The sequence below is a fragment of the Manis pentadactyla genome, chromosome 11 (assembly GCF_030020395.1).
Source record: "Manis pentadactyla isolate mManPen7 chromosome 11, mManPen7.hap1, whole genome shotgun sequence".
In the NCBI taxonomy this organism is placed as follows: Eukaryota; Metazoa; Chordata; class Mammalia; order Pholidota; family Manidae; genus Manis; species Manis pentadactyla.
The window spans coordinates 110,282,332-110,302,948 of NC_080029.1; the positions used below are offsets into that span (position 1 = coordinate 110,282,332).

At 32.0% G+C, this 20,617-nt stretch overlaps 1 protein-coding gene across 5 annotated transcripts in view; it reads right to left on the reverse strand.

The window, feature by feature from the left end:
• The window catches only part of VPS13C (vacuolar protein sorting 13 homolog C), a 204,354-nt gene that overhangs the window by 26,220 nt on the left and 157,517 nt on the right, over positions 1-20,617 (reverse strand). For all 5 annotated transcript variants that reach the window (XR_008992619.1, XR_005028298.2, XM_057488866.1 and 2 more), the window contains exons 62-74: positions 20,013-20,141; positions 19,549-19,682; positions 18,146-18,272; positions 14,549-14,784; positions 8,316-8,457; positions 7,138-7,278; positions 6,366-6,447; positions 6,189-6,258; positions 5,492-5,603; positions 5,268-5,381; positions 3,212-3,348; positions 1,472-1,553; positions 387-500 (exon numbers count right to left, since the gene is read on the reverse strand). Coding sequence is in view for 3 of the 5 variants with exons in the window: in XM_057488866.1 (XP_057344849.1) it covers positions 387-500; positions 1,472-1,553; positions 3,212-3,348; positions 5,268-5,381; positions 5,492-5,603; positions 6,189-6,258; positions 6,366-6,447; positions 7,138-7,278; positions 8,316-8,457; positions 14,549-14,784; positions 18,146-18,272; positions 19,549-19,682; positions 20,013-20,141 (1,620 nt within the window). In the remaining 2 variants the exon portion in view is untranslated. The remainder of the gene's footprint in view (positions 1-386; positions 501-1,471; positions 1,554-3,211; positions 3,349-5,267; positions 5,382-5,491; positions 5,604-6,188; positions 6,259-6,365; positions 6,448-7,137; positions 7,279-8,315; positions 8,458-14,548; positions 14,785-18,145; positions 18,273-19,548; positions 19,683-20,012; positions 20,142-20,617) is intronic.

A 20,617-nucleotide genomic window follows, 5' to 3' on the forward strand; every position in this document is an offset into this window, starting at 1 on the left:
CTTAATACTTTAAATGGAGGCAAACAGGTTAGAAGAAATACTGAATATGAAACAAAGTCAGTTTTTAATGCCCTACTCATCCTTTCCGTGGTGGTGACACAGTCTTGAAAGGGTCTTGATCTACCTAGCACTCTTCCTTGATCTACATTAAATCCTGGAAATGTGGGCATGTTTTACAGCCCAGACACTCAAAGTGCTCAGTTAATTCTAAAACAATCTTTTAATGTCATCTCAAGTAATTTCAAATAAAAATATAAGGTTTATATATTTTTATTTGAACATCTTATTCAGTTTCCAGATGCATAGTAAAATACAAATTATTTGTCATTAAAGAATAAAACATCATTTTTCCAGACCTATATTGAAAATAAATAAAATAACAATACCTGGAAGGGTTCATAGAATAAAGCTTCAACTCCTTCAGACAGACCTCTAATTAATCCAAATGGGTTTCCAAGCACATCTAAGCCTAATACAAGGACATACATCTGTTTCAAGAACTAAAGGGAAAAAAAAGTGAATTAAGTCTTTACAACTGTTACAAGAAACAATATCATTATGCAATTGGAAAAAAGGGGAGTACTGATTAAATTACTGGTTGTTAAAAGAAAGCTATTCAGAATAACCACCACAATGTCCATTAATTGATCTTTCACTATGTGCCAGGATTATGCTAGTTCTTACAAGGGGCTTTCAAAATGGACAGAACGAGGCTGGAGGCAGAGTCTGCCACTAAGCAGTTATGTAGCCTTGGACCAGTCACTTAGTCTCTACAGGCCTTGGAGTGCTCATCAATAAAATGGGAGGTAGAATAATACAGTAGCCTTGTATGTCTAAGTGTGCATATTAAATGAACATGAAATTTAGTTGTTACTTTTTATTATTGTGTTATTATAACTAACTGTGATACTAGATGGAGAATAATAAAACAAAAAGCAAATGAAAATATATCCTTATTTGAACATGTAATAGCTATAACTATACACCATAGGAAAAAGAACCTTCCAGCAGAGGAAGGGAAGGGAAGGGAAACATCACCCCTGGGGGCTCCATGGTATAACAATGGTACCCTAGTGCCCCAAAACAACTATTCTGTCTCTGTGCATATGTCCTGATCCACAGAGTAACTAAGCCATGAGGAGAAACCTGGCTTAAAATTCCTCTTGCAATTCTACTAGACTATGCTTAGAAACTAGGCATAGAATACATAAAGTGTAATGACTCCTAAATGACTATTCTCTCCCAAAGCGGTAAAAGTATAATTGCAAAGGGAAAAATGCACTGGAGGAAATTTTTTAAAAGGTATATATGGTGGGAAATAACCAAAGAAATAGAAATTAATTATTCAAGAAAACTACTAAATAATGAGATTGTGAACTAAGGTAAATTGCATACTGTGAAGTCACAAACAAATGTTTTGTTTTGATGTTATGAAGTGTATTCCTTATGAGCTACTACAATAGGAAATTACCTGTTCACTGTAATGTCTAACAACACTCCACATGAGCTGATCTCTCTTGTAAAACTGATATCGAATTTCATAATAAGCAAGTCTGGGAGGAGAAAGGATGAAAGGTACTAAGATTATATTCTGAAAAAAAAAAGACTTAAAATTTCAATGATAAATTATTCATTGTTAAATACTTTACAATTCATTGTGTACATTTGCCACACTTATGTGTGAGATCTTATTATGGTAACAGAATTATTATAAAAATAGTTCATTCTCATGCAAGTTTTTCATAAATACAAAAAGAGGTAAAAAGTAAAAAGAGTCAAGCATAATCCCACCACACAGTGGATTTTTAAGTATTTTTCTTCTCGTCATTTCCCACTTTGAATTCTTTCTTTTCTTTTCTACACAACTCAAAAACATTTTAAACATTTTATATGCATTTCAGACACTTTACATTGTGGATAATTCTCAATGTTATTAAAATTCTATGTAATCATTTTTAATGAATGCATATCATGCCATTATGTGGTAATGTCATAGCAAACAGTTCTCACACTGCCAGACATTTCCAAATTTTGGCAATAATTAGGAATATTGCCATGTGTACATCTTTTTTTTTTTTTTTGCCATGTGTACATCTTGAATGTAATTCTTTGGTTGCCTTTCAAGATTATTTTTTGGACTGAATTCCCAAGAAAGGAATTACTGAGTGAAAAACTACAAAAACACTTAAGTCTGCTGATATATATCACTTTCTACTCATACAAATAGTTTAAAAAAAAGAAAAGCCCATTTATTAGTTTATTGGACCCACCCCCATCTCTAGTGCTAGGATTGCTCATACTTTGAAATCTTTGATAATTTGCTCAAATTTGCATATATTCTTTGATATAATAAAGCTGAACATTTCGAATACCTATCAGCCAACCGTTATCTTACCTTTTGGGAATTTTTATTGTCCTCTGGCAATTATGACATTGAAATCTTTAGTTTTTCTTAATGTTTAATATTAATGCTATTAATCCTCTCTCTGTGTCATAATCATTGTATTTTTCCAGTTCAGTTTTTAATTGTTTTCACTGATTTTGCTGTAACATGTTTGAGTTTGATGTAGTCAAGTATATTTCGTATATTCCATTGGGAATGTTTTCACTGTTTTAGAATTTTAGAAAGTCTTGCTTTATTCAGAGATATGATAGCAATTAACATCTACTTTTTCTTCTTTTCAATTTGAATTTTATATTTAATCCTTCCATTTCTATGAAATTTGATAGTTACAAGTGAGGTAAATGATATAAAATGATTTTTTTTCTCCAAGGTAACTATCTGTTCCAATACTACTGCTGAATATTCAATTCAGTAAGCATTCACTGAATTTGTATGAGTCTCACACACAAAAACACTCTCCTATTAAATGCTGCAGGGAGTTTTCTCTACTTTGCCATATGATTATACTGAAATCTCAACCTACTGTTACCTATTGCTGTTTTAAAACACGGTCAATTTATAATACACTACTAAAATAATTCAACTTTTAGTGTATATCAATTATCTAGATATGAACAACTTAAGAAAATACAAGGCTCTTAACCTTATCTTTGTGAGTAAAAAGCACTTCTAAAGAGTATAATTAAACAGGGACCAAAGTATAAGCAGTAAGAATTATAATTTTTCTAGGAATACATTTAAAACAAATGGACAGAATCAATATCCAGAAACATAACCTCGGTACAAAAGCCTCAACGTAAATCTTACTTGAATATAAGGTCATCCACATCAGTCAGAGTAGCTCCTATGCTTTTCAATAGCAGATTGACAGAATGAATTGCAATCATTTCCTGTTTTTCTTTGTCTGATTCACCTCCAGAACTCAAAGACAAACTCAAATGCAACTAGGAGAAAAAACAGTATTTGATAAATGAAAGTTGAAAACAAAACCAGAAAATTTACATACACTGGAACCAGATCTTCAAGATACAAATGTTTTATCTTTCAATCCTAGACAAAGTATTTGTTACTCTACACATAACACAAAATAGCCCACTTGTATCTAATTCTTGTTTACTTTTTGATAAGATATAAGTCTGCTCCAAAAATAGAGCTATATTTTATTCAAAGTGTATAAATACCATTGTATTTATAGGGAGGAACCCCAAACTCTACAAAAATACCATAATCATTTGAAGAAGAAAAACATGTGAACTTGCACACAAGTAGTCCACCAGTCAAAATAATGAATAATCATTTATTTTCATCCAATTAAGGTAAATAACTTATGGCAACAATTAATAAAAATTGTGTTATAATTATATAATAACAATAGGTAATGATAACATGACAATTATGGCAACAATTAGCAAGCTGCTCAATAAATTTTTTTAAGACTAATAAAGCTCTCAGACTCCCTTAACTCAGTACTTAAACATGTGATTTTCACTTTCCCATTTAGCTTGTTCAACTTTGTGCTGTATCATCATTAGTGCAATAGTGCCAAAAAATATGGGCAAAAGGTAATTCGACCTGTGTAATAAAGCAGATGACTCTCCTTTCTCATTCTGCCATTCCCTAGACATTTTACCCAGCTAACAGTAGGCTTAAAAGAGCAGACTTGGGATAAGGCCAGGTTTTTTTCTTTGATGTGGACTTCTGCCCATCTGCAGAGTCAGTGAGTATTGAGATCCAGCAAAGATAAGCTTAGGTAATAGAGATCCAGTCTTTCCCTAGGATAAAGTCACCATGGAATAAGAAAATAACTATGGTTTATGATCTCAATTATTCAACTTTATGGCATAATTCCCCATATGCTTAACAACACAAATAGGTAAATTATCAATTTTTAATACCACCCTAGATGATACACTCCATGATGTCATTTTATATCTCCCACAGCTACTTTGATAGTAAGCATTCAGTAAATATTTTGTTGAAGGCATTGTTCAATCTCATAAATAACTGATTTTCACGGATATATAATGAAAAAGAAATTGTGTATAACCTACCACATAGAACACTGTCAATCTGAAGCCTAAGACTATGGGTATGTCTGATATCAACAAACTAGTACATCAATTTAAAATAATAATTCCATTTCATAAATCCATTCATTGAGCTGAATGGATTGCTGAATGCAATTGAAAATAATGTACTGTAAACAGTTTTTGAGAATGTCAAGGATCATCAATATTTTAAAGTTACTTAATTGTAAATTTGGCTCATTACACAAGTTCAGAACATTATGGTTGATAGCATTTGTGAATTCACTAAGAAGTCACCTCCCCCTATAAAACCTTAAAAGAACAAAAGGAAAAAAGAAAATGGGTTCATAAAGTACAAGATCAGGCAAGTGAAAGGTATCCAATTTTCCACTCCCTTAGTTACAATCAAATTTTGGAAGGGTGAAAGGCACCACATCAACAGTATAATACCTACTTCAGCGTTTTCACATTCTGGCTAGGGCGCCCATCATAGCTTTCTGTTCAGACTGTTTAAGCAGTGATAGCAGTTACAAAGCGCAACCGAAACATTAAACGTTGGTGAGTACTTCCTCGCTTAATTAAGAAACGCTTTTGTCAGCTTCTTCCTTGAATAAAGGGGTTATTAATTCAAGACTAGAGAACATGCTCTGGTGGTTTCTCTGTGGGAATCATGGTCATACATATGTTACAGAGAATTGTCTTAATTATTTCAATCAATCAAACACAATTCCTACAAAATATTGGATGCAGCAAATTTAAACACACATTTGTACACAAACCCTTTAAGAGTTCTACAATAATTCTGCCAAGTTTTCAAAATAACAATTACAACAAACCTTAACAGGAGAAATATGGAAATGTTCAAAGAAACTAAGAATTGATGTATCAGTCATTGAAGTCTCTATTAATTCTGTGTTCAGAGCATCAATATCCTGTTGGATTATCTTTGTCTGAAAAAAATTAAATCAAGAATTCCTATTTTAATTTTTTTCTCTACTACAGTTAGTTCAAATAATTTTTTGATTATTTTATAATTTGCCCAAGAAATAAAAATTGTTACCCGTTTTCTTTCAGCTTCAGGGTCAGTTGTTGGGGTAAACAGTGCAGTAATAGCTCCTAGAAATCCCTGATCAACTTTTAAGGCCATTTCCTGAATAAGGACCATAAAATACCTAAGGAAAAATAATTTTAAAAGATGAAAAAGGGTTTCTATCAAACCTTGTAATTTTCAAGGTTAAAAGTTTGATTTTGGTCAAATCCATAATAAGGTTTTATTTCTTCATCTCTTAAAAAGTGTTAATAAGATCAAAGTCTACTTAGACTAAGATTTTTTTCACTGGAGTGAAGGTTTCAGTAGAGGTAATACTGCTGTATTAACATTTAGCACTTAAAATCCCAATTCCCTCATTTATGATAGAAGAAACAGACCAACTAGATAATACAGCAGGTATTACCCACTTTTGAAAGTCCACAGTAATTGCTTTAAAGAACATAACTCACAGATACCTATACCTATATCATTTACATTCTACAATTTTATATTCTAACTGGAGTTACAAAGGAGAGAAGGAGATTGAAGGACTTTTATGCTTTAAAATACACAGAGGCTATTATTAAAATAAGTTTCAACACAGAAAACTACTTGACCAAAAGTGGATTCTGTTCAGGTGGAAAATATTTTTATACAGAAGTCACTTTCAAACAAGTAAAATTTATTTTCAAAGTAGATTCTGATAAATAGGGGAATCTTTACTTACTTGAACTGTAAGACTTTACTGTACTCATTAAATCTTGTGATGATACTCACATCAATGAAAGGTTTGGGTTCTAAGAGGAAGAAAAAAAAGAAAAAAGCAATCATGTTTTATACTAGGTCAAAATAATGCCTACTTATTAACTTTTATAAATAGGGTATATCAACTTATTTTTTTTACCTGAATCAAAAGCAATAGATTTTGGAGGGGCTACAGGATGAAATACAACTGGGAACACTGTACCTGGTAACTGACTATCAACCTGAGGAAAAAAAAAAAGAAAGAGAAGCAGCTCAACAGGATTTAAAATAATTTAAACTTTTAGTTTCAGAGACAGTACTACGGAAGATACCAGTACTTTCATCATGAGTGTCTGTGTGTATATATGGCACTATTAGAAACATGTAAACCAATACTTGAAATATTTGTACTTGCGGATCATGTAAGATTTCAAAACTCTAGTTTAAATAAAGTGTAAGTGGAAACTGGATATGAAATTGGAGAATTGGTAGAAAGAAAAAAAAAGAATAAAAATGTCCTACAAGTATTTAGTAGTTAAACGGAAGAGAGGGAAGAAGGTAAGAAAGGAGCAAGCAGTCAAAAACATCCTCTGATAAAGCCCTGTTTATTCCCATGTAGAATGACAAAAGAAAATCTTACTTTGGGATCCCCATGACAGAGTCAAAGGAATATTTAAAAATAACAAATTCAGTGCAAGAAAACGTTCTTGCAGGTAACTGGTCAAAGTAAAGAGACTCCAAAGTCACAAGGTCTTTGGACTTGCAGAATTAAGTATGTTGAAGCCACAGGATTCAAGAAGGGAAATAAACATACAAATAAAAAGATAACAATTACAATATACATTAGAACCTTGTAAAAAAAAAATAATAATTCATCCCTAAACACCCCGAAGTGTCAGATAGATTTATTTCATTGAGGATGACAATGTTACCTGAAGCCAATACAACATGGCTCTCAAACTTCTCTGGTGAGGAGACTGCTTAAATGAAATCTGAATTCCTGATAAACAACGTCGCTGTATAGGGCACTGAATAGGGAGGCGCATTTCCATTGGAACTTGACTAAAGTTGACCTGGAAAACAAGCACGTGTGTTTGTGATGAGCTGGTATTAGCAATGTAGCCCATTTAAAATATCCACTTACCCACATATTGAAAGGGAAAAATATCTTAATGGCTGTGTCTCACCAAAAGCACTACCTCAAGGTGAACTACAGTTGAGTTCTTTTTTACCAGTTATCAGGAAAACAAATGAGGAAATTTTCAATCATATAAACTGTATTTAGAGAAAATATACCATGCTTTATATTTTTAAAAAATTTGCAATAATAATATTTCTATATAATTCTTTTAACAAAGTCAAACAATGACTAGTTAATAGCTTCTTTATGTCTGACACTAAATATATAGTGGGTTTTTTTTTTCACTTGAACATGGCCACCAATTATGTGGATGGGGATGGGAGTGGGGGACCATATCTGGTGTTCCCCCAATGCAAACTCAACCATCAGATATCAAAGACAGAGAGTAATCAAAACTGTATGACTGAACCACAGCAAGCTAAAGATTGTAGCCAAGTTTCTGGGGTCCTCTTCAAGCAAAAGTGACTTTCCGGTTCAAACTGTAAGGGCCTGTATAGAGTATACCTTTATTTGTGGACATCTATCCAAGTCCAACAATCATTCAAATTTAATGAATTTAATTGAGGTTTTCATGACAAAACAGGTTTTTCATCATGAAAATATATAATTTTGCACAGCCTTTATTTAGCAATATGTATTGGTGTCATTCAAAATATAAGAGAAAAAGTTTCAATAAGCAATCTTAATTTCTCCATAATATACTGAAAAGAAAACAAGTTCCATGGAACTATATGTCTTATAAACAGAAGTTATTAAAATGCAGAAAAGAAACATTAAAATCATGTTTCACCATATGATTTAATAATATATTTTAATTAAAAATCCAATAATTATTATTAGTCATGTCAATCCTAATAAATTTGTTTCTGTACACACATTTTTACTTGAATAGTAAAATGTTACTTACCACCACCACCACCACCAGCAAAATACATATACAAAAACCAAAATAACAAAGTTTTGGTATACCTCAAAGTTATTGTCTAGTTTAATCCAGGCATGGTCTTTTTTTACTTGGTGTTTCTTATAGGACTGTTCCAATAAGATTATCTGCTTTTGACTAAAAAGTTTCCATTTCTGTTCTGGTTTCATCTCCCAAACAACACCAGAGCTAAAATAATTCACAAAGAAAACTGAATTAAGAATACATATTTAGGTTTGTGTGATTTCCGTTCTGCTCCAAGTTATTGCAACTATGAATCTCCTATAAAAATTACATGTATACAAGAGACTTTTTATAAACACAAAAATACATCTGTGTTATAAAAAGTATACAAAAAGAGGGGCAGTGGAAAATGTTTTTCTATCATACACTGACATCAATTGATTAAGGAATTGGCAAACCTTTTTTGTAAGGGGTCATATAGTAAGTATTTTAAGGCTCTGTGGGTTGAGACAAAGTCAAGATTATGATGTAAGCAGTAAGAGAGAAAAAAACTTTCACAAATTTTTAATTGATGAAATTCAAAATATAAAAATAAGAATTGAGCACAATTTTTAAAAACACAAGTCTATCTATTATCTATTAATAAGAAAAAATACTTTTTAAAAATTTTAGTTATTTTTATTGCACTACTGACATACATTAATTTCAGGTGTATAACATAATGATTTGTTATTTACATAATTTGTATATATTGTGAAAATGATACCACAGTAAGTATAGTTAACATCCATCACCATACATACCTACAAAACATTTTTTTAATACTTTTGAGGGGGTGACATCTCAGGGTTCAAAGTTAGTGTTCCCTATCACTATATAGGTCCCTAGTACTATATAACCTATAGCACATTTCATCTATTAAAGCTTGTCTGTAATAAGTATCTCTAAAAGTGCCCTTTCACTGCCAAATACTCATATTTATCTATGAGAATATTGTTTTGATTGAGCATATTCATAAATGCACATTACTTGAATGCATTTATAAAATTCTATTTTCTATTAGAAAATTCTAATCTAAAATTAGATTTCCTACTCTATTGGATTCTTCTCGATAGTTGCCTTTAGCATGTCAATACATTAAAGATAAGTCACTTCCACTTGAAGATTGGGCAGAAAAAGCTCTTCTATTATACGTTAAATAAAATGTGGAAACTTCCTTTGCATTTGCATTGAGGTCAGAAAAAATGTTGCTGGAACTGTAGTTGCAGGTCATAAAATCTATCTGCTCCAAACTTGTCTGAGGCTTGAGATTTCACTTCCAAGTTTTAACTGAGCAGACAGCAAGAATATAAAACACCCTGACATTAACTGTGATTACATTAGTTGTCAAAAAACTTCAGGGCAGTATAGATTTTGCAGGTAAGCACTATTTTGCCTTCTACTTTTAGGTTGAATTCGTTATAAATTCTGTAGCAAAAGCTAATGTCCAAAGCCATTCAATCTTCAGTAATAGTGATTGAGGCCATGTGGCTCTTTTCATTCAGAAAAAATATTAATCTTGGCCAGGAACTCAAAAAGAGTACAATACAAAGTATCACTCTTAAGCCACCAAACTGCTATATGGTAAGACAAGCCAGGGCATTCAGCTTCTATTTCTAACCAAAATTCACACAACTAATGATGGTTAAGACCACAAGAATGAATGAAGTTCACCATTTGACACTACTAGTTTGATAACACAAGATCAATTCAAGTATTTTCCACAAAGTTCCAGCTGCTGAGCAATACAATGAATAACCAACACAGGCTTTAAACAGTGTATTTGCATGAGCTTTGTGAATTTGTACAACTAAGTCTTTTTCTGCTCCACACATATTTTTGTCATCGTCAGTTGTAATCTATCTCAAGATTCCTTCAGGCTGAACTGAATTAGTATTTCTTCTAGTTTGATAATATTCTCACCTGGAGTTGTTCTATGGTGACTTTCCATAGAGGCTAGTTCTTCAGTTACTTTAAATTCAGCACTGGCTTCTCAAATGTATAACTAAGCAATATTGGTAACATCTGTTGACCCATCAAGAGTCAAGGAAAACCACTCAAAATCACTTCCCTTTTTTTAAATTGAACATTGATGTTGCTCTGAATATCCTCAATTCTTCAAGCAAGTGTTCTCATTAAAAGGCTAATAGTCCCAAATTTATTTTTTCTGGACACATTTCTTTACTGCTACAATCAGATGTGATTTAATTAACTCACTATTGGTAAAAGGCTTTCCTTGCTTGGCTGCCAAATGAGTCACTCAGAAATTAACTTGGTTGCAAACTCATTTTTAGCTGCTTTTAATTTTTGTGAAGAAATTCTGCTGTGCTGAGATATTTTGTCTTACACTTTCTATTTTCTGACCATTGCCTTCCTGTGAGTTGGGATATTATGATGTGTGCTCAGTTTGGAAATGTCAATATATAATGTCTTTTAGCACAGGCACAATGTCATTACATAGTGTTTGCCATTTCAAACTGCTCTATGAGAGACCTTCAAAGTCTACTTTTTTCTTCTTGTCTCTAAGATGAGTAAGCATTAGTAATAAAAAATAAAGTTGCACTATAGCTTTTTGTATGGAACTGACTGTCAAGTTAAGCTACATACAGTACTGTCTTTTGTTGTGCACTGAGCAGCAGGTGCAAATGCAGCTGCAGCCATGTCAAAGAGAAAACAAGATGTGTACCAAAGAAACTTTACTTACAGACAACATATGGTGAGTTTCATATAATTGTCATGTGTTACAAAATACTACTTTTCTTTTGATTTTTTTTTTCAACCATTTAAAAATGTAAAGAGTTCTTAGATCAAGAGCTGTACAAAAACAGGCAGCAATCTATATTTGGCTCATGGGTAATACTTAGCTGATCCTTGGTTAGAGAATACTGCTCTCATAACAATAAAATGTAACTCCATAATATTTTAATTTACATACCATGTTGATATTCATCAATGATCATGTTAGCAATGTCCTCACTATATAATGTATTTAGGGGAAAACAGTCAATGAAGGTAATCAAATAACCACTATAAATTATATAAATCATGATAAAAACTCAACAAATGAGAATAAGAGGGGAACTTCCTCAACTTGATCAAAGAACGTCTATGAAAACCTACAACATCATACTTAATGGTGAGAAACTAGATGTTTTATCACTAAGATTGGGCACAAATGCAAGGATGTTCACCCCTGCTCAACACCGTAGAGGAAATCCTACATAATGCAGTAAGTCAAGAAAATAAAAGGTATACAGATTGGGAAGGAAGATATAAAGCTGTCTTTGTTCTCAGATGACATGAAGGTCTATGTAGAAATCCTAAAGAATCAACCAAAAACTCCTGCAACTAAGTTACAAGATACAAGGATAATATACCAAAGTCACCTGCTTTCTTATATACCAAAAATGAACAACTGAAATTTGAAATTAAAAACACAGTAACATTTACAAAGAAATGAAATGCTTAGGTATAACAAAATTTAACAAATTTGTATAAGATCTATATGAGGAAAACTATAAAAGGCTGATGAAAGAGATCCAAGATCTAAATAAACATAAATATCCATGTATATGGATATGAAGAATCAATATTGTCAAGATATCAGTTCTTCCCAAGTTGATCTACAGATATGATGGAATCCCAGCTAACTATTTGGTGTATATCAACAAACTGATTCTAAAGTTTACAGAGAAAAGTCTCAAAATAGCCAATACAATATTGAAGGAGAAGAAAAAAGTTGGAGGGCTGACACCACCTAACTTCAAGACTAACATAAAACTACAGAAATCTAGACAGTGTGGTATTGGTGAAAGAAAAGACAAAGAAATCAAGAGAAGAGAATTGAGAATCTAGACACAGACCTAAACAAATGAAGGCAACTGATGTTAACTGATGTTTGAAAAGGAACAAAGTCAATTCAATGGAGAAAGGACAGTCTTTTCAACAAATGGTAACAGAACAATTGGACATTCATATGCAAAAAAAGTGAATCTAGGCACAGAGCTCACACATTTCACAAAAATTAACTCAAATGGATTATAGACTTACATATTAAAAACACTATAAAATCCTAGAAGATGACACAGAAAAAAATCTAAATGACTTTGGGCTTCATGATGACTTTTAAGATACAACACCAAAGGTATAGCCCATGAAAGAAAAAACTGGTATTGGATTTCATTACAATTAAAACAACTTCTCTGTGAAAGACACTGTCAGAAAAACGAAAAGATGAACTACAGACTGGGAGAGAATATTTGCAAAATACAGATCTGATAAAAGATTGGTATCCAAACTACATAAAGAATTCTTAAAACTCAACCACAAGAAAATGAAAACATTTTAAATAGTCAAAAATCTGACCCTCAGCCAAAAAGATATTCAGATGAAAAATAAGCATATGAAAAGATGCTCAACATCATATGTAACCAGGTAATTACAAATTAAAACAACAATGAAATTATCACTACGTACCTATTAACAGCCAAAATCCAGAACACGGACATCAAACACTAGCAAGGATGTGGAGCCAAGAACTCTCACTCATTACCAGCGGGAATGCAAAATGGTGCGGCTACTCAGGAAAACAACTTGGCAGTTACTTACAAAACGAAACATACTCTTATATGATCCAACAATCACACTCCTTGATATTCTAAATGATTTGAAAACATGTCTACACAAAAACCTGCACATGAATGTTTATAGCAGCTTTATTCTTAACTGCCAAAACTTGGAAGCAACTGAGATGTCCTTCACTAAGTGAATGGATAAATAAACTGTGGTACATTCAAACATAGGATTTTATTGAGTGAAAAAAAGAAGTGAGTTATCAAGCCACAAAAAGATGAGGAACCTTAAAAGGATATTGCTAAGTTAAAGAATCCTATATGAAAAGGCTACATACTATATGATTCCAATGAAATGACACTCTAAGAAAGGCAAACTTTAGAGACAATAAAAAAAATCAGTTCCCAGGGGGTGGGGGAGAGAGGAGGAGATGAATAGGTGGAGCACAGGTGATTTTTAGAGTAGTGAAACTATTCTATATACTACAATGGTGGATACATGTTAAAACCCATAGAATTTGTAACACAAAGAACAAACTCTAGCATGAACACATAAACAATGGATTTTAGATAATAATTATGCATCAAGGTTAGTTTATCAATAATAAATGTATCAAACTATTTCAAGATAATAATAGGAGAAAGTGACGGGTATATAGGAACTCTTTACTTTATATTCAGTTTTTCTATAAACCTAAAACTATTTTAAAAAGTCTATTAAAATATGAACTTATTTTTCCTTAGTACACATCCTTAATGAATGTGTTATGAATGTGTGTGTATTAGAAAAAAGGTAATCAAGTTCTTTTAGACACATTTTAAAAAGTTCTTATAAAGGTCAATTTGACAAAATATAATAGCATATATACTACTATAATAAAAGTAAGTTCTATCAAAGAACAATATCAATGACTATATTAATGGTATGTATAATATCATTTATAGTACTCTTAATCTGTCAGATGTGGAAAATGTTACACAGATGATTTATTGATTTTTTTCTTTACTAAATATATGACTATGAATTGATGCTATGCTCCTTATATGTGGTAACATGTTAACTATTCTACCCATCAACTCCCAAAACAAGAATAAGTCTTTAACTGAAGTTATGTGATTTAAAAAAAACAAAGTAAATTGATTCAAAAATTTTTCTTATACAGACACAAGCAGAGCCAGAGAAAATAACTGGTCCCATCTTTTAAAAAGTTCTAAATAACGACCCATTAGAGATTATGCAACCATGTCAAATACTCTCTCTTATATGAACATTTTTCCAATTTATCTAATCCATTGTTGTTGGCTTCTCCTGAACCATGCCATTTCTCCTGCTTCTGCTGCACAAAACAAGTTAATTGCTTCTGCCTCTGTATTTCCATTGCACTTATAAAATACTTTTTCTAGCATTTCTCAATGTTTTTAGGATTCATCTAAAAAATTACATATGAACAACAAAGACAGAAGCAAATTTCTTTTGTCCCCACCAACTGATGATGAGTATTTTAAGGGCAAAGACATTACCTTAGTCATCTCTCATCTCAGGGGCTTTTCAACTTAGCAGTGAAAACAGCTGTTTAGTGAGCTATGCTGAAAGAATGTATAGTGTATCAAAACAGAACGACTATGTGTTCACTCTTATCAAATTTGATATTACAAGCTCAATGTTTTTTAAAGACTTCTGATGCCCTATCTTCCTTTTTACATACCTGGTTATCCCAATATATGAAACTTCCTGCTTGCTTTCATTGTTAACCAGTGAAAGCCCGAGACTATGGAGAGAAAAGATTATTTCATGATTGGCCTGCTCCATTTCTTCTGCTTGCTGTGCTTTGGAAACCAAGGCAACATCATCAGTGAAAAGCAGAACTCTCTGGCGCCCATCTAGGAATGATACCCAGTGTATCTGGATGTTCGCATCATATGGGAACTGTCCACATTCATTCTGGAAAAAGAGATACTTTATATTAAACCCACAAGCAGTAAGTTTTTACACAAAGTTGACATTAACTGAGAACACTTAAAAAAGTTTAAAAACCATGACTAGACATTGGAAAACTAACTATCAAAATGACATGAAGTTACAATCTATTTTAAAACATACCAATTTTTTCAAACTATAACAAAGATTAATAGTGCTTAACTTTTTGTTTTAACTTAGGTTTGAGTTAGCTAGTTAGTGCTTAAAGGGCACTCAGCAGGATCAATAGTATCCTTCAATGGCACCAACATCATGAGAAGCTTACTCGTCTCCAAGACGGAGAACAGAATGGTTCATACGTTTATTGGAGAAGTAACCTCAGGTAAAACTCACCTAATTTACTTGTGTTTTAATAATTTGTAACACTGCAAATATTTACATAAATTGCATTATCAAATAGTCAAAATATGTACTCTGTACTAAGTTTCACAAAGAATAGCTTTCTTGGCTGAAGGTCTCCTATAGCACCTAAAATAATAAAATATAGATTAAAATAATGATTTCTCCTTGTTCTGAGCTTAACATACATGTAACAGTTCATTTCAACAAACAGTACAAGTTCCTACTATGTGCTTTTCATCTCATGCTTTCTTGAAAAAACAAAAAAAAATGGATTTACAAAAAGCATAGGAATGAGTTTTGTTGTTGCTTAAAATTATGTTGCTTTTTTTTATATTGCCTTTAACATGTCAGAGAAGCCTACCCAATATTTTTTACTCTAATATACAATCAAACTTTGTAAATATTTCAGAGATACCCATTAAGGTAATTTTTCTTTGTAACTACAAAATTTGTCATGTATATTGGTTCAATCCTAATCCCATTTATTTTACATCTACTTGATCTGTTAAAAATTAAAAGAGGTGCATTAAAATGTCTCCACAACAAATAATTGTGTTTCAGCTGACTGCCATTTTAGGTTCAACATTTTGGTGCAATATTATTAATTGTATAAAGGTTTACGGCACACATATCTTTTCTGTCATATTATCATATTTTATTTAATGGTTTTTGCTTTGAATTATAGTTGTTCAGAAATTACAAGAACAATTTTGCTTTGTTTACCTGTTAAATCTTTACCATCCCTTAAATGCTTATAACTTTCTGTGTTAGTTTGGTTAAGACAGATCTCTTGTACGTAGCATATATTTAGATACTTTTTTTTAACTTAATGTGTTTTTTGTCTTTTAATAGAAGAATATTTAAATGATTTTCATTTACTGACATAACTGATGCAAAGCATGATTCAGTGAAAAAGTCCATGAACTGTGAAGTCAGACAGACCTGGTTTTGAATTCTAACCTGTAGCTTTAAGTTTCAATCATAAGAATTAATGATAATATCTGAAAACATTAACACATGATACTCAATCAAAAGTATCTGTCACTTATTATATACTTTCTTAGCTTACCTCCTTTTACTCTGTGGGCAAAATTTTCTTTATTTTCATTTTCTCAATTGTTTTAAAATTCTTATGTCACTGATTTTAGTTCTACTAATTGGTAGCATTTCTGAAAAAAATATAATCTTTAATATTTACTTCTCTAATTTAAATTTACAATTGGATGATATAAATATGTATACATGGAATATAGTTCCTCACTGCTTTCACTTTGTCTTTATTTCACCATGCTTTCTCTTATTTCATAGTTTTCAGATCTTTGTAACTTAAGATTTCTTCTTATAATTTTTATAAAGTTACTAATTTAATAAATAAAAGTTAAATAACTTTAATGTAATTAAACTTCATTATAAAGTTATAGTTTTATAATTTAAATTTTTCTTCTGGTCCTCATGTATTAAAAATTTTTTCAGAGGTATAATCATTCTCTGAATCTATCGGATTTGCCAGTTTTCTCCTGAAGTATTTTTTCATAGACCCCATGTTGTTTTTTTCCTGTTTATTCACACTTAATGAGGAAAGATCTTTCAGACCTCGTGTTTGCCAATAACGTATGGATTTTCCTTCATCTCTCTTGTCATCTCTACCTGGGCCTGAGCAGAACTCCCTTCTCGGACCAACTTAGTGAACAAGGAAATGGACAACTGTCTTGTTTCTTTCCACCTCAGTTTTCATAATCTGGCAAATTATGTGCAGAGGTACAATTATTTAGTTTTCCTACTGCCTGTTTTTCTAATAGCAAATAGAAGAGAAACATTAAAAAACTCATAATCCCCTGCATACATTATAACCAGGCTTCTTTCTGAATCTGTCTGTGTATGCAGACCTTGATAACGGCCTCCGGGATGCCATTCCTACTTTCCCTCTAGGGTCTGTATACCACTACTGTGGTTGCTGAATAGCATTAAATGTGAAAAGAGAGGAAGTAATTCCAGCATAGTACAGGGACCCCTGGCAGAGCCCTCATATGTCTGAGCCAGAGAGTTAAGAATATCAGGGAATTTAAGCCTGCCTCTTCCTCCCACTTACAAACCTTGAAGAGTTCCTCTACTGTAAAAAGTAAAGCACAAGCAAGCCAACAGAGCTCTATCAAACTGTTATGGTGAAAATTATTCCAAGAATCTCATAATAGGAACTATCAGTCTGATTTTTCAAAAGTGATTGTCTTTATCTCTTTTATGGGTGTTTCAGAGGAATGTAGGAGAGGATAATTCAGTCGCTGTTGGCCAATTAGCATTTTTTAGCAAAAGTCAAAAAAGCTTTTTTAACAACTGGCATTATCAGACAATGGAATATGACACTAAGAACTTTTCATGATAGAATATATTCCTATAGAACCTAGATGATGTATCACGAATGCAGGCGTAATTCCTTTATTAGAAAAAAGCTGGTAAATGAATTCTTAAGCCCTTTCCAAAGTCTAAAAAGTCTAATAAATAAATATTTGATTAATTTAGCTGCCTAAATATTGTTTCAATAAATATTTCATTTAACTTCTTATGTGGGATAATTTTCATACTGTTAGGGTCCTTTAATTAACAAAACATATGGCTTTGATTGGGAAACATGCCTAAAAACCTCACAGCAAACAGTGGTTTGCATATGTTCAAAATTAAGTTGTTTTACACTTACCTTAAATTTTTTTTTTAAAAAGTAAATAAAAAATTACTTTACTGCTCTTTATTGGGGCAAAATAAACAGACCAATTTTTTGAATAGTAAATAAATTATTTTGACTAATCTAATATATTGGCTTGAACTATTTACAATCTGAATTCCAAAAGTAAATTATTTTGAAAATACTTCCAATTCATTTTGTTCAGTAAAGACAAAGATGACTATGTTAAGTCACGTAGGAAGTGAGCTTATCTACTTCCTTTGCCATCAAGCAACTCGCGCAGCACTCTCTCACATCAAAGGATACCTTTAACAGATAGTGCTCCCCAATATTTGCTGCGTAACTCCATGTCAGTTTTCTGGTACCAGTAGGATCAGCCCAGGCAAAAAGTCGAGCTTGTCTTGGCAGCAATGCCAGTTCTTCCTGTGACCCACTGAAACACAGAGACAGAGGAAAGATTAAAAACATCCTGGACTTGGGAAGGCCAAACCTGTGTTTTAGCGAGGAGTGGACTAGCACAAAAATCTTACAAAATTCCCTTTGTTAATAAAATAAAACTCTGCCTACAACTAAGTACCTTAAAATATCCAATAAACTAATGGTTTTAAAGTTTGAGGGAATTGAATATTGCTCTTTCTTTGGTTGCAGTATACTTTCAAACTGAGTTCTAATGTTGCTACTCAAAGTGTGGTTTGTGAATCAGCATTACCTAGAGGCTTGCTGGAAATGCAAAATCATAGGCCCCTCTTAAAACCATCTAAATCAGAATCTGCATTTGAACAAGATTTCCAGGAGATCTTAAAATTTATCATCCAAGTTTAAGAAGTATTGGTCCATATAATACAAAAAAACTTTTCAGAGAATTAAAAAAAAAAAGCCCAATCAGGTTTCAATCCCAATCTGTGCTTTTAAATTTCTCAGTGGATTCAAGCCATGAGAATTAAGAATAGGTGGATCTGCAAGGTATTATTTTACATATATATTTTTTCTTATTTTTATAAAAAGTACTTTATATAATGGTTTTTATGTAGAGAATTATTTTATATAAAATGCGTTGCAGATTTATAGTATTTCTCTGCAAATATATATATTTTGAGGGTTTAGTACTATCTCTTACATATCATTAAATAAAGTCATCATCCAAGCCAAATAACAGTATAGGCAGGAACAACAAAATTCCTATCACTGTGTACTATACATTCAACATCACTATCGACATGCTGTTCTCTTATTTAATATTCCACCACCCCTACCAAAAAAACCTAGGTAAGCATTTCTAAGTAGAGGTTCACTGAACATTACCAGATTACAAAAGGAAGATAATGCTTAAACACATTCACAGTTCCTTATATGCAGTTCTGTATTTAAAAAGCTCCAAAAGTCCATAGATTTTTCTATAAATTTGGTGTCAAAAGTCATCTGGCAGCAAAACCTGATGTGAACTGATGTGAGATGATTATGTTTTTATTTATCCCATTTGGTATGCATATTCGTAACTTTTACTACAATAGTATTAATGTGTTTCATTAATACTGTGTCAAAATCCTGCTGAGGACATCAGTAACAAACAAACAGCAAGTGTTCCACATTACCTTTCTAAAATCTGGAAACATTTGGAGTATGAAACTCATCTAGCCCCAAGTTTTTCCTAGAATGTATTACAGGCCATAAAAAGCAAATTAGATTTTCAGTGAACCCTTTTTTCATACCTCTGCTTATATGTGAGGATGTCCCATGGTGTGTGGTTTATTATTAGGGCAGGTGCAGATCCCTCGTGGTAATCAGAAAAGGTTATGACAATTGAATGTTCAGCAGTGTTTACATCCACCAAGATAGCCCCATTCTATAATAGAAAGAAAAAAGTTTGTTTGAGGTACCAATTCAACCTGCACTTACATTTCGTATTTCAATCAGTTATGTAGAAACAAAAAGTTTGTTTTCTTACGTTCTTACTGAGAAGCACACTGACTCTGATCTCTTACAGATATGTGTGTGTGTGTGTGTGTATGTGTACATACATACACATATATATAGATACGTATATATACACACATATATGGTATTACATATTGATACAGCAGCACCTTCAAATAATTACCAGTAGATTGGATAGCATGTTTTAAAGCAAATTTTAAAAATCGAAGACATTTTATTTTAAAACATGAAAACTTACCAGGTCTTCTAAGCTCAATAAAGTGCCATTATCCTGTTGGTTATAAAAAAATGGTTTGGATGTTCCTTCACAGCCCACCACTCTCACACAAAGTTTGCCTGACAAATTTTCAGGCCAAAACGGAAGGCACTAAAAATATAAAAGTTAACATCAGTCTTAAAACCATACTGTGTAATAAATAAGACAGTGGCTAATTAAGTTTTTAGTTCTGAATCTGATCATGAGTCAATTATTATTAAGTATCTTGAAATATTCCCTCCACATTTCATATTAAGAGTTGATGATATGATGACTATTTATGAAACTAAGAAACTCCATTAGAAGAATATAGATACATTAGTCTGTATGTACTTATGAAATAGCTACAATGTGGGAGATTGAAGAGCTTATTAAGAATTCCTCAAATAAATATTTTGAATATTTAAAAACTAAAATCTTCAATAACATTTGCTTTTGTGCATATCACATTTTGATTCCTTAATTAACTACGAATTCTTTCATAGAGTATCTTCTCCTAGATAAACCAGAAAGACAGCTGAAGGCAGAAGAGAGAAGACCAAAGATCTTGCTGCAAGTCTTGATACTTCTACTAGGAAGTCCTTCCT